The sequence below is a fragment of the Ctenocephalides felis genome, unplaced genomic scaffold (genome assembly GCF_003426905.1).
Source record: "Ctenocephalides felis isolate EL2017-DRISC unplaced genomic scaffold, ASM342690v1 CF-g0.4_SCAFFOLD_01886, whole genome shotgun sequence".
Lineage (NCBI taxonomy): Eukaryota > Metazoa > Arthropoda > Insecta > Siphonaptera > Pulicidae > Ctenocephalides > Ctenocephalides felis.
Window position 1 is genome coordinate 149,775,804 of NW_020538040.1, and position 14,463 is coordinate 149,790,266.

At 28.6% G+C, this 14,463-nt stretch overlaps 1 protein-coding gene across 2 annotated transcripts in view; it reads left to right on the forward strand.

The window, feature by feature from the left end:
- LOC113378851 (microphthalmia-associated transcription factor) overlaps nucleotides 1-7,779 on the forward strand; it is a 141,094-nt gene extending 133,315 nt beyond the window's left edge. For both annotated transcript variants that reach the window (XM_026619473.1, XM_026619472.1), the window contains exons 5-7: nucleotides 2,253-2,436; nucleotides 4,373-4,743; nucleotides 6,853-7,779. In XM_026619473.1, coding sequence (XP_026475258.1) covers nucleotides 2,253-2,436; nucleotides 4,373-4,743; nucleotides 6,853-7,098 — 801 coding nt within the window. In that variant the 3' untranslated portion in view covers nucleotides 7,099-7,779. The remainder of the gene's footprint in view (nucleotides 1-2,252; nucleotides 2,437-4,372; nucleotides 4,744-6,852) is intronic.
- The last annotated feature ends 6,684 nt before the right edge of the window (nucleotides 7,780-14,463 follow it).

Genomic DNA, 14,463 nt, shown 5'->3' on the forward strand with positions numbered 1-14,463 from the left:
ATTTCCCTTAGGGTAAGTTATAGTAATAGGCCAAAAATCGAAAATTAAAATTCTTGCGTATCTTTACGTTTCAGGAATTTCTGAACATTTTGGCATACTTCAGAAAAAAAATTGTGTGTATGTGTGTGTGTGGAGACAATTTTTCGTCGACGTTTTCGGGCGTACGGATTAACCGATTTGAATGGTTCAAAAAACATACGATTTCTATTGATGAGGAGACGTGCTAGTTAGTTTCTGTCGAAGACAGGTCGAAGGCTTCGGATATACTTAGCAAAAAGTGCTAAAAATGACAGTTTTTAAAGTTACGGACTTTTATAAAGATGGGGAGAAGTAGTGATTAGACTTTGGTACAGGGAGGTCCAGCCCTTTCGGAGATATAGGGCTAAATGTGGAAAAAATGGCAGTTTTTGAAAGAGCTAAGCATCCGATTTGAATGATTTAAAAAACTTTCTGCTTGTGTTGACGAAACGATTGCTTTTGGGGAATTTTTTGAATTTTTTTTTATTTTGAAAAAAAAAATTATTTTGAATATCTACAAATAATTTGGATTTTAATTTTATTTGTAGTTAAAGTTTTAATCATCACTTATATACTTCACTAAATCACTAAATAAATTAAATTAATTAAAAATAAATAATTTTAATTTTTCAATTCAGTTTATATAATACTAAGTCACTGTTCTTCATTTTAAATGCGATGGATTAAGTTTTATTTACTTTTAATACAATAAGAATAATGAAAGTTACATTATTTATAATAATCTATTTGAAAACTTTTAATATTTTCATTGAGGTACGGAAAGTTCCATAAATTTGCCTTAAGGCACTATGCCATGCACCACTAGTTTATATATATATATATATATATATATATATATATATATATTGCATTAACTTGTAGTATGATTCCAAGTGTAAAAAAAATAAAGAGGGATGCTACAATTTTTTAATAAGAATGGTAAGCTCGGTGCGAAAAGGTTGGAAAAGGCTGTTATAATTTCAAATATAATATTTATATATTCATATAGAAAATAACACTATACATTTATATATATATATATATATATATATATATATATATATAAAATATAGCACCGTTTACCAATACCTATGTAGATGCTAAAAAAAACATATTAAACAAAGTTTGATCATATTTGAATAGGAATGTTTTGTGTATCGTGTTGTATTTTCGTTTGGAAATGAACAGCTAATAATTTAATTAATAAAGTAACAAGTGTTTATATATATATATATATATATATATATATATATATATATATATATCTGCAAACATATATCTGCATACATGTTTGCATCTGTAATCAACGTACATAAGACTGGCAAGTTTTGGACAAAGTAGTCGCCCAATTACGAAAAACATTAGCAAATAAAACATAGGCTGAACAAACAATTTAATTAGCACTCATTATACTTACAACATTAAAAGGCGCCTAATGTAGATCGAATACGCATTCCTTGTTTAGCAGAAGAAATAGTTTATTATGATTGTTTCTATATAATAATGTTTATTATGTTCGTTTCTATATACATAATATATTATTGTAAAACAACCAATGTTATGTTATAAATTTAAATCGATTTTAATAATTCCAAAAACATTTTACTTGTATTGACAAGATGAAGAATTGGTCATAAAGGCAGGTCTAGCGGTTTCGGAGATCTAATAAAAAAAGTAAAAAAATGCCATTTGGCGGTCAAAAATGATCGTTAGACATATGCACATCAATTTATCAGATATTTTATAGAGATTTTAACAATAAGTATAAATTTTGTTTGCATTCCTATGGGTTCCGTACCAATGCTTATCCATTAGACGGCGACGCGGCGCTTACGCGCTTCTATGTTTCATCTCTATGCAGTTAAAGCAGTACGATTGCTTTGAAAAAAAGTTCAGAATTTCCAAAATACGTCAAAATAAAGAAAACATTTTTTTTAAAAAAAAAAATTTTTTTTTTCAAAAAAAGTAATTTTCTGTCGAATTCCTAGTTTCTCAAAAATCTAATTTTTCCGAAGTCAATTTTTTTCAAAAATGTTAATCGTTTTTAAAAAAAAGAATAATATTTGGTACGGAAAGTACCAGCAATTTGCCTTAAGGCTAGATGCCATGCGCCCCACTAGTTATCATTCTATAATTGCCAACGATAAAAGTTGCTAATTTAATATTATGTCAATAATTTAATATTATGTCATTGAATAATGTTTGCAATCTGATCAAATTAATTTTGTTTGCAGGCAGAAGATTTCTTGGATGACATATTGTCGTTCGACGGCGGCTCACTGACGTCAGACTCTTTAAAACTAGATGCAGCCCTCGATGCTGCCGATTTGCAAATTAAGCCAGAGCCGCTTTTACTTAGCGATGCAGAGATACACGCGATCGCCAAAGACAGACAGAAAAAAGACAATCATAACATGAGTGAGTTTAATTAAATTCATAAGGATAGGTAATTTTAAATGATTGCTGAAATATATGAATAAAACCTTGGAAGAGATAACATAAAATGATAAAAAAAAATATTTAGAAGAATCTCTATTTTTCTACACGTTTCGACATATGACCTTTTCATCAACAGTGGATATCGAATTGGAAAATAAGCACAAAATACATTAATAATATTAAATATATTTTAATAATAATAATATACATAATTATCATTGGCACGTAACGCCACAACTGACAGTGAAATCGGTCTGTATAAATCAACAATTATTGACAGTATTCGTGTTACTTTAGAACATATTCATTATAGTATGCCTATTTTCCAATTCATTGATATCCACTGATAATGACATAAAATTTTATACCAAAACGTGTGGAAAAATATTTGAATTTTTTTATCTAATGTTATGCTTTCCAGGATATTATTAAAATATATATATATACCTTCTATATATATTTGGGCGGTTCGATTTAAATGTCGCTTAGGCACATATGATTTTTAGATACTAGGGATCAAAATAAGATACTTTGCTGATAAAAACATATCTCTAAAATGAATTCTGATGTCTCGTGCTTTGACCCAAAGATATGGGTTGAATTTTGAAAAATTTCGTTTCGACTCATTTAGAGTGCTGTAATCGCGTCCAAATGTATGGCAAACCCTAAATAACTTTAGAAAGCCGAACGACCTATGGTTTACTCCCAGGGACCTCCCCTTAAAGGTCTTCCATACAAAAAAAAATTGAGGCGCTCTAAATGAGCCAAAGCAGGATTTTTCATATTTCTTCGGCGAAGTATCTTATTTTGATCCGAAAATCATATGTGCCTATGCGACTTTTTTCTACCCATACAAATCGACCCGATGTATATATTCTGGTTCTATGAATTATTTTAATAAAGAACCCTATACCTACTCTCACAATATTATATGAAGTTTGTTTTGACTATCAACTCTAACCGTTTCATCGAATTCCTATGCAAAGAATCTCATGATTCTTATAAGTTAAAATTTAAATTGGTAAAGAAAATACTTCATTTACTTTCTTTATTTATCATCTTTGACAAAGTTTTTTTAAATGACTTATATAAGATGAGAATAGCAATGTTCCTAAGGGCCAAAAACTTAAAAATTATAGATCTTGGTACGGAACCCATAGAAATTTGCACTTTTCATCTCGTATCATCTAAACGGCTGGACGAGCCTTTGTCAGAAACTAATCAGCACGTTTCTTCATCAATACTAATCGAGTGTTTTTTTTTAATCGAGCGAATTTTTAATCATTCAAATCAGTTGATCCGTACGCACACAAACACACATACATTCTTTTAGGTACGCCAAAATGCCCAGAAACCTTTGAAACGTAAAGATATGCAAAAATTTGCCATTTTTATTTTTTGCGCTTACCCTACGGAAAGTTAAAAAGATACGGTTGTGTGATTTGAATACAAGTGAATATAGTTGATTCTATAACTATTAGTACTTTCATAATAAAAGAATATATACTTTATTTGAGGTATAAAATATGATGTATTGTGATAAAAACATTTTGATGCATAAATATATTCAGATTTGTGAAAGGTTGATGTGAAATATGTGGAGTGATATCTCCACATATATACAAGGGATGGGATAATATAAATTTAGAATATAAATTGTATATCTCAAAAATCATTTGATAGATATATTCGATCTGGGCACTTTGATAGATATGTTCGATATTTTGTAAAGTATCTTTAAAACATATAGCAAGATGCAATCACCATAAATATGCACATAAAGAACTAATAACTGTTGTCTTATTAAAATGTTATGAATTTTACTTGAGAACCAAAGTCTTAATTGTGCTTGTGTTTTGTTATATTCTGTGCAAGTATGATCTAAAATTTAATGAGAAAACCTTTTCATTAACAGTTGAGCGTCGAAGAAGATTCAACATAAACGATCGTATCAAGGAACTTGGCACTTTACTTCCGAAAACAAACGATCCGTACTATGAGATCGTCCGAGACGTACGTCCAAATAAAGGCACCATCCTTAAGTCATCTGTGGACTATATCAAATGCCTCAAACAAGAAGTTAACAGGCTGAAACATAACGAAGCCAGACAGAAGCAAATTGAAAGCCAAAATAGGCGCCTGCTTCTAAGAGTACAGGAATTAGAAATGCAAGCTAAATCTCACGGCTTGCCAATATCATCTGATCATTCATCTTGGCAAACAGGAGGAAGTGCAAATGCAAGTACTGCTCTCAACAACTCGATCATGATGCACGATATACGAAAGGTAAAAAACAATATAATTTATATATATATATATATATATATATATATATATATATATATATTAGGGTGGGTAGATATAAAAGTCGCTTAGGCCCATATAATTTTCGGATACTAGGGATCAAAATAAGATACTTTGCTGAAGAAACCATACCTCTAAAATGAATTCTGATGTCCCGTGCATTCACCCAAAGATTGGGTCAAATTTTGAAAAATCATGTTTTGGTTCATTTAGAGCGCCTCAATAATGACCGACTCGGATTGTGCTCGGACAATTTTATTGCAATTATGAGGTGTTTGATGGAATGTTGATTATTTATTTATTTTTGTTCTCTTGTGGACCAAATGACATATTTATACAATGGTCAAAATGACTTAGTACTATTTTGATGAACTACAGAGTAGTTCATTCGAGACCAAGAAAAAAGAAAACTGAAGCCTGTCAAAGATGATAGGCTTTTATCTTTTACTCTAATTATTTCTAAAACCAGACCAAAAGGAAGCACTTGAAAAAAGATATGACTTGCATTTCTTGCAAATCCCTTTTTTCCTGTTCTGAGCCCGGTGAAGGTTGGTTCCGATGTTCACTTTGGGCTCATGCGTTATGTTCTGATATCCTAAAGAGGAACAAATGATTCATTCATGAACTGTCAAGTGTGAATTAGTATCTCAATACGTCCTCATCATCTATGTCATTATGTCCGTACTATACGTTTTTTTTTTGTAACTGGTTGTATTTCTCCTTAATAAATATGTTACTATAGTTCATACTCAATTAAAAAACTATGTTACTGGTCGTCAATGAATCTAAGACGAGTTAAAACGATTATGACCAATTATAATATCATTAAAAAGCAAAAGAAAACATGTCACTTAATATCCGTTCTTTCGCCACTGGTAAAAATGCACAGCTAAAACTAATTTAACCCTCCGTCGGTCGGATATTTTTTCACCTTCGAACGGTCGGAAAGGTCTGGCTGGACCACCATTCATTTTACATGCATTTATATGGGATAAATGAGTTTTTGGTGTCTTATATATTAACGATTATTAGTAGTAAATATTTATAGTTTTGATTTTTTCTTTTTCTTACCGTCTTTTGCATGTGTTGAGCTTGCTTATAATAAAAATAGTACATATTATATTATATAAAAAAAATCAAGAAATATAAAAAAATCGTTGCTTATTTAAAATCGTTGTTGTTAATTTTTCTGTTTTATATCAATGAAAAACAATATTTATTCTTTTTCGACGCCTATGAAATGAATGTGAAATTCAAATGAAAACTCAAAGTGAAAATATAATTTCACTACAGGTTTGCGAAAAAAATATTTTGAACGCAGTACGGGTAGAAAAATTGTTGATAATGTGCGCATTACTCATCCGATTTTCAATGTTTGCGATGACCAATTAGTTTGGTAGGTTTTCAAGGAACTCTCGTCGTGAAAATACTAACATTCATGTTACAACACATAGCAAAGAATATATACAACGCAGTTTGAATAGAAAATACCATGAAAAAAGACAAAATACTGGTTTACATATATCAAAAAGCGTATATTTCATACAAAATGTATGGGTGGTCTAGACAGACCTTTCCGACCGTTCGAAGTATAAAAAAGTTAATATCCTTATAATTATCCTTCTGTACATTTTTTCGTCCTGATTTTTTCATTGATCGACAGCTAATGAAATTTTAGGAAAAGTCAAGAAATTTCCAGTCGATAGGATTACTAGAAGTTTTTTTTTTTAATTGAAGTCGAAAAAAGTCTGGCCAGACCACGCCGACCGACTGCGGGTTAAAAATAAGTATAATCCAATATATATACTACATGATGCTCCATAAATGCTTGCATTCTAGATACCACACGCCATCCACATATCATATATGTACTTAAGTTTCATTAAACTTTAAATATATGTATTTGTTTTACAAACATAATTACTTCATGTTCAAATGCCTTATTATGGGTTTATTAATAAAAGTCAATTTCAATATGAAAAAGTTGCCAATGGAAAGTATAAATTTAAAAACAATTACAGTAATGAATCTATTGGCTAAAATGAAATGAAATTGGTTGATAATAATATATAATAAAAATATTATCTGCAGATGCCCGATGTAGTGAGCGATGCTGCCACTACACTGACACTTTGTCAAATGGAGGAACTGATGGATCCTTTACTGAGTTCGGGCCACGATTCCCTCGATCCGATGTTGGGCTCGCCAATGCACCACCCGATAAGCGCGATGCTGGGCGGCAGTCACGAGCCATACCGCGAGGGCGACCCGATGCTGTCGTCGCCCTGCTCCCTCGATACTGACTCCCTAGTAGATGACATCGATATGGCCGCGTGATCCTGTTTTACAAGGCGGCCGCAATATTTTGAACTCATTCTTATTTTATCGCCATCATACGAATCATTCTCTCTTTTTCGAGCATATGACCACGAGACGTATAACTTTTGACTATGTGTTTCAAATCGGGTGTGAAATACGTTCTAAGGTATAAATGTTAATGTTTAGTTAAGCCATGAAAAATATGCAATGCAAATTATAATAAGTATTTTTCATAAAATATAAAACTAGTAAATCTGGAAATATTCATAAAACATACATTTTTATTTATATGTTTGTACGTTCTAATAATTGAAATTTTATTCTGTATTCAATATAATTTAATATTAAAGTTTTAAGTTTAGTATGTGGTATGCATGCTGTCCTCCGTCCTTTTGTCACGTCCAGTTACCGGCGTTTATGGACAGCACTTGCCCCTTTGCGCCCGGCTATCCCCTTTTGGTGACAACGTAAGTCTAGTAAATAGCTCAATGTCTCCCTCTGAGGCACTCGTCAGTTTTAATACATAATTCTCAATTCATATTGAAGCGTAGAATAAAATAGATCAAGGATGAGCAACTCGCTGCCCTTTTAATATTTTTCTGCTGCCGCCCAAGCATCTCTAAAGTAGAATTTTATTTATTTCACCAACTTTCTTCCATAATATATTTAATGTCCAATAAATTAATTATAATGTATTTTTTTCTTGTTGCATTAATATATGAAATATTTACGTTTTTGTACATTACAATATTTTTATATTATAATTTTATTAGTATATATCATGCTTTGTAAAAAATTAAATGCAGCCCGTCATAAAATGTTAAAAATTAAATGCAATCTGTGAGTTAAAAAGGTTGCTCATTCTTGTAATAAGTCTATGCAGTTATAAGACAGTGTTCTCAAAGTATTTTTGCCCTTTTTTTTCTAAATACCGTGCAATTTATGAAGCACAATTCTATCAAAAAAGACAGAAACATGATACATTACACTTTTCTGTGGAATGATAAAAAGACTGTCACGACACTAATACTGCTGAAAATAAATTTAGATGTCATTGTAAATGTATGTTTTTCAATGTGCACAAATTCATATAAAACCATAAAATTGCATCACATAAAATTGCATGACATACACAATAATATCAAGTTTACAGAACAGAAGGTACGTTTTCGTCTGAATACGGCGCCGAGTTGCTGATAGATTGTTTTTGAATAGGTGTCGGGCGGAAAGGGTTAAAAGTATAATCATTTTAACATTTGTGCATATGTTATTAAATCATTATGAATTTTTATGAATGCATGCTTTTATTGACAAAATAAATTATTTTGGAAGAAAAAATAAAATTAATAGTTTTACATGTCGTATACAATTTATACCAAAATCTTCTAAAATTATTTATTTTTTTAATATATAAATATTCATAATATAATAAGTGAATTTTAATTGCTTCTGGTATATTATATAATGTGACACTGACACAGTTTTTTCCATTAACAGTAAATGATCATAAAAGATAATTTAAAATTTATAAAGAAGGTTTCATCAAGGTTTCAAAAATAAATATTACTTATTGCCTGACGAACCTGAACAACAATTGGACAATTAAATCCCTCCGACCGTATACCTCATATCGTTTAAGTTATTGTATCGTTTAAACCTGATGTATAAGTATTACATATCAAAGTATTATTTAAAAATTTTGTACGTCTAGTGAAATCAATTTAAATTACTATAGGCACAAAACAAATAATCGTTAACAATTGTTAATAACACTACAAAATATATTCGCTATTTGATGAGATAGGTTGAAAAGTCATGTGTATATTTATTCGTAATTGTACTGCATACATATTTTTATGTACATTACGTATGCAATAAATGAAGTGATGGTTGCCAAAATCACAGTTTAAAATACATTGTTGTATATGCAACACGGATTAAATTTTAAAGGTCATGTTTCTTGTCTCTTACTATTTAACATGTGCTGATATTGATATCTTTTCAAAAATGTTTTTAATTTTTGTAAATTATTGAAAAATCTTTTTATAATTGAATGAAATTACTTTGCATATTTTTGACAGATGTTTTTAATATTTTTCAGATACTATTGTTATATTAACAAAAACTTCTGAATGAAAGTTAATCGTTTTTATATAAATTGTTTTCTCAATTCATAAAAAACATTGAATCGTTTGATTTTTAATGTAGCCATGTACAAAGATTATAGAAATACATAATGCATTGAAAACCTCAGAATAAATTTTAATTATATTTTGTATATACAGAATCTAGAAATAATTAAAATTTTGATTTTTACAGTTTGAGATGTAAAAATTAGATAAGTAATAATGTAGTAAATTTTACACTGTATTGTACTATTATTGATAATAATTATGAATAATTTTAATATTGCCTTTATTCGCAAACTATTTATTATTATGCTAACAAAATTTTAAACATAATAATGCCTCTCAAATTTTTATTTTGGGTTCATCGAGCAGGTAACGGCATTTTCAGTGACAATATTGCAGTGTCATTAGCTAAACGAAATGTGAAATTTTGAACTGGTCGAAATGAATCCAGAATTGTTTCTATTAGAGTTTGTACTTAAAATGTTCATAACATTAAGTCATTTTTATGAGGCAGAATTGTTATCATGTGAAGCGAATAAAATATAATGAAAAAATCCGGATAAATATCCGGTTATTAAGAAAGAAAGATCATATACTACTTGAAACTAAATGTGCCTTTAATATTTATATCAGCGCTTCCAAAAATGAATCTATTGTTATTAAGTATCTATGTTAAGTTTAAAGTTGCAAATTGTTACAACCAAGAAAGTTTTAATAAAATGTTATCATCAATCTTGATGTTTTATAATTGAATGTTTTCTTTAAATCCATTAGCGCGAACGCGAACTGAAACTATTACACGATGCCTGTTCAACTATGACAAAAAACAAATATCCAACAAACAAATTAAGAAATCCAAGAAACAAATTAAGAATGGTAGATACAAACTGCAATAAGTTTCATACATTTATGAGTCACACAAATATTCAGAGAAAGAAGGAAAATGACTAAATTTTATGGTTTATGCATGAAATGTTGTGTTTTTGTAAAAAGCTGAATTATACTTGCAGCGTTTATTTAAATTATTTTCGAAAATGTGGTTGTTTGATTCCTACTTGTTGGGATAGTGACTAGCAAGATAGAGAAATATATTCAGCTTAAACCAGGTATTAAACAATTAGAATGTAAATAAATGAAAATGTTGTAGTTGGCTAAATGCTCAGAGTGAGCGAGGCCAGAAAAAATTAAGAAAAAAAAACAGGTATTCTTCTAAATATTGTTATTTTTACTTTTGCTTCACTTTCTTGCACTATAACTTATGCATAATTAACGTGTTGCTTTATTGTTTCAGGTTCTGCCCATTTCCTCATTCACTCATCACTGCTCCGATGTTCTGTATCCACTTCTTGCATGAAGAAGAATCTTAATTATGCTATGTAATAAATTAATGCTTTCTCTCTCTCTCTCTCTCTCTCTCTCTCTCTCTCTCTCTAATTCTCTCTCTTTATCTGTCTGTCTGTCTGTCTGCCTGTCTGTCTGTCTGTCTCTTTCTCTCTCTCTTTTATGAAGATTTTACCGAAACTTTTGATTTATTTCAATTTCTCAATTTGATTCTGTGCACTTTTGAAATGTGTGAAACATGTGGAGTTTTGACATATTTTGAAATAATCTCATTTCACCACTTATAAAAGGTAATCCGTATTGTTGTACTAAATACAAGTTTTTAAATTTAATTGAATTAATAATATATTGTATAGATTTTATTATATATATATATATATATATATATATATATATATATATATATATACGAGTATATATATATATACGAGTATATATATATATATATATATATAATATAGACTTGTTTAAATTGCACCTTATTGCTGAAAGACCAACATTTTTTTGACCGAAAATTTTTTTCCCAAAATTTTTTGGACCAAAATTTTTTTAACCAAAGTTCTTTTGACCAAAAATTTTTTTCTCAAAATTTTTTGGACCAAAAATTTTTTTGACCAAATTTTTTTTGACCAAAAATTTTTTTGACCAAAATTTTTTTTGACCAAAATTTTTTTGACCAAAATTTTTTTGACCAAAATTTTTTTGACCAAGATTTTTTTGACCAAAATTTTTTTGACCAAAATTTTTTTTGCCAAAATTTTTTTGATCAAAATTTATTTAATCAAAATTTTTCGCAGCAAAATTTTTTTGAGCAAAATTTTTTTAACCCAAATTTTTGACCAATATTTTTTTTCTCAAAATTTTTTGGACCAAAATTATTTTGACCAAAATTTTTTTGACCAAAATTTTTTTGACCAAAATTTTTTGACCAAAAATTTTTTTTACAAAATTTTTTTGACCAAAATTTTTTTGACCAAAAATTTTTTGGACCAACATTTTTTTTACCAACATTTTTTGGGCAAAATTTTTTTGACCAAAATTTTTTTTCCCAAAATTTTTTTGACCAAAATTTTTTTTCCCAAAATTTTTTTGACCAAAATTTTTTTTCCCAAAATTTTTTGGACAGAAGTTTTTTGACCAAAAATTTTTTTGACCAAAATATTTTTTTCCAAAATTTTTTTGACCAAAATTTTTTTGACCGAAAATTTTTTTGACCAAGATTTTTCTGACCAGAATTTTTCTGACCAAGATTTTTTTGATCAAGATTTTTTGGACCAAAATTTTTTTGACCTAAATTTTTTTGACCAAAATTTTTTTGACAAAAATTTTTTTGACAAAAATTTTTTAGACCAAAATTTTTTTGACCAAAATTTTTTTGACCAAATTTTTTTTGGCCAAAACTTTTTTGACCAAAATTTTTTTGACCAAAATTTATTTAACCAAAATTTTTTTCCAAAATTTTTCGCAGCAAAATTTTTTTGAGCAAAATTTTTTTAACCCAAATTTTTGACCAATATTTTTTTTTTCAAAATTTTTTGGACCAAAATTATTTTGACCAAAATTATTTGGACCAAAATTATTTTGACCAAAATTTTTTTGACCAAAATTTTTTGACCAAAAATTTTTTTCCCAAAATTTTTTTGACCAAAATTTTTTTGACCAAAATTTTTTTGACCAAAATTTTTTTGACCAAAAATTTTTTGGACCAACATTTTTTTGACCGACATTTTTTTGGGCAAAATTTTTTTGATCAAAATTTTTTTTCCCAAAATTTTTTTGACCAAAATTTTTTTTCCCAAAATTTTTTTGACCAAAATTTTTTGGACCAAATTTTTTTTTACCAACATTTTTTTGACCAAAAATTTTTTTAACAAAATTTTTTTGACAAAAAATTGTTTTGACCAAAAATTTTTTTGACCAAAATTTTTTTGACCAAAATTTTTTTTCCCAAAATTTTTTTTCCCAAATTTTTTTTTCCCAAAATTTTTTTTCATAAAATTTTTTTTCCCAAAATTTTTTTTCATAAAATTTTTTGGACCAAAAATTTTTTGACCAAAATTTTTTTAAAAAAAATTTTTTGATCAAAATTTTTTTGACCAAAAATATTTTGGACCAACATTTTTTTGGCCAGAAGTTTTTTGACCAAAAATTTTTTTGACCAAAATTTTTTTTCCCAAAATTTTTTTTCCCAAAATTTATTGGACCAAAATTTTTTTGACCGAAAATTTTTTTGACCAAGATTTTTCTGACCAAAATTTTTTTGACCAAAATTTTTTTGATCAAGATTTTTTTGACCAAAATTTTTTGGACCAAAATTTTTTTGACCTAAATTTTTTTGACCAAAATTTTTTTGACAAAAATTTTTTTGACAAATATTTTTTAGACCAAAATTTTTTTGACCAAAATTTTTTTGACCAAATTTTTTTTGGCCAAAATTTTTTTGACCAAGATTTTTTTGACCAAAATTTTTTTGACCAAATTTTTTTTTCCCAAAATTTTTTTTCCTAAAATTTTTTTGACCGAAATTTTTTTGATCAAAATTTTTTTAACCAAAATTTTTTTTGACCAAAATTTTTTGACCAAAAATTTTTTTCCCAAAATTTTTTTTCTCAAAATTTTTTTTCCCAAATTTTTTCTGACCAAATCTTGAAAAAAATCGATTATTGAGACTTGTAATTTTTGAAAAATTTGATTTAATTTTATAGTCCAGTCATTTGGTGCAAAAAAAGGCTGTTGCCGGTACAGTATTCCGGGAATTCTGAAAATTGGTAATGTCATAGATTTCGAGGTGCTCTTTACGAAAATCAACTTTGCCACCTCAAATTTGAACGGCAAGTTGCCGCCATATTGAAAAAATGGCGTCAAACAACAATTTTTTTAAAATATCTCCTTTCTGGCTGATTCTGCAATAAAAGTATCTATGTACGAATTAAACTAGATAAAATTTCCTACAATTCCTTAGAAAACCGTTTTTTTGTAAAATTGGTAGTTTGAGAGTACGGCCGCCTCAAAGTCTTTGCTGCTCTCGCCGTAGTATCAAAACTCTCCATATATGACAGCACTTCGAACTTGACCACATTCTCTCTGATAATTAATATATTTAATGTTAAATTAAGGGAATAAGATCTAGAAATAAAATAATTCAAATATTTTTCGGTTTTCTTGCTAATTTTTTAACACTTCAATGGCAAAGTAGCTATAATTACACTTATAGCTTGAGTAGCACCTTACAGCTTCAAGTAGCTTGAAGCGTTAAAAAATCAGCAAAAAAACAGAAAAATATTTGAATTATTTTATTTCTAGATCTTATTCGCTTAATTTAACATTGAAAATATTAATTATTAGAGAGAATGTGGTCAAGTTCGAAGTGCTGTCATATATGGAGAGATTTGATACTACGGCGAGAGCAGCAAAGACTTTGAGGCGGCCGTACTTTCAAACTATCCATTTTACACAAAAACGGTTTTCTAAGGAATTGTAGGAAATTTTATCTAGTTTAATTCGTACATAGATACTTTTATCGCAGAATCAGCCAGAAAGGAGATATTTTAAAAAAAACTGTAGTTTGACGCCATTTTTCCAATATGGCGGCAACTTGCCGTTCAAATTTGAGGTGGCAAAGTTGATTTTCGTAAAGAGCACCTCGAAATCTATAAGATTACCAACTTTCAGAATTCCCGGAGTACTGTACCGGCAAATCGACCAAATGACTGGACTATTATTATTTTTTGAAATTATAATTTTTTTTTCAAGGTAATCGCGCTGCGTAGCTGCTTTAGAGACGACATATCGAAGCGCCGCGTCGCTGTCTTTGGTGTGGAACACATGGAAATGTAAACAAAATTTGTACTTATTATTAAAAAGCAAAATTAATACATTTATAGTTAATCTTGTTTTGTCATTTTTACAA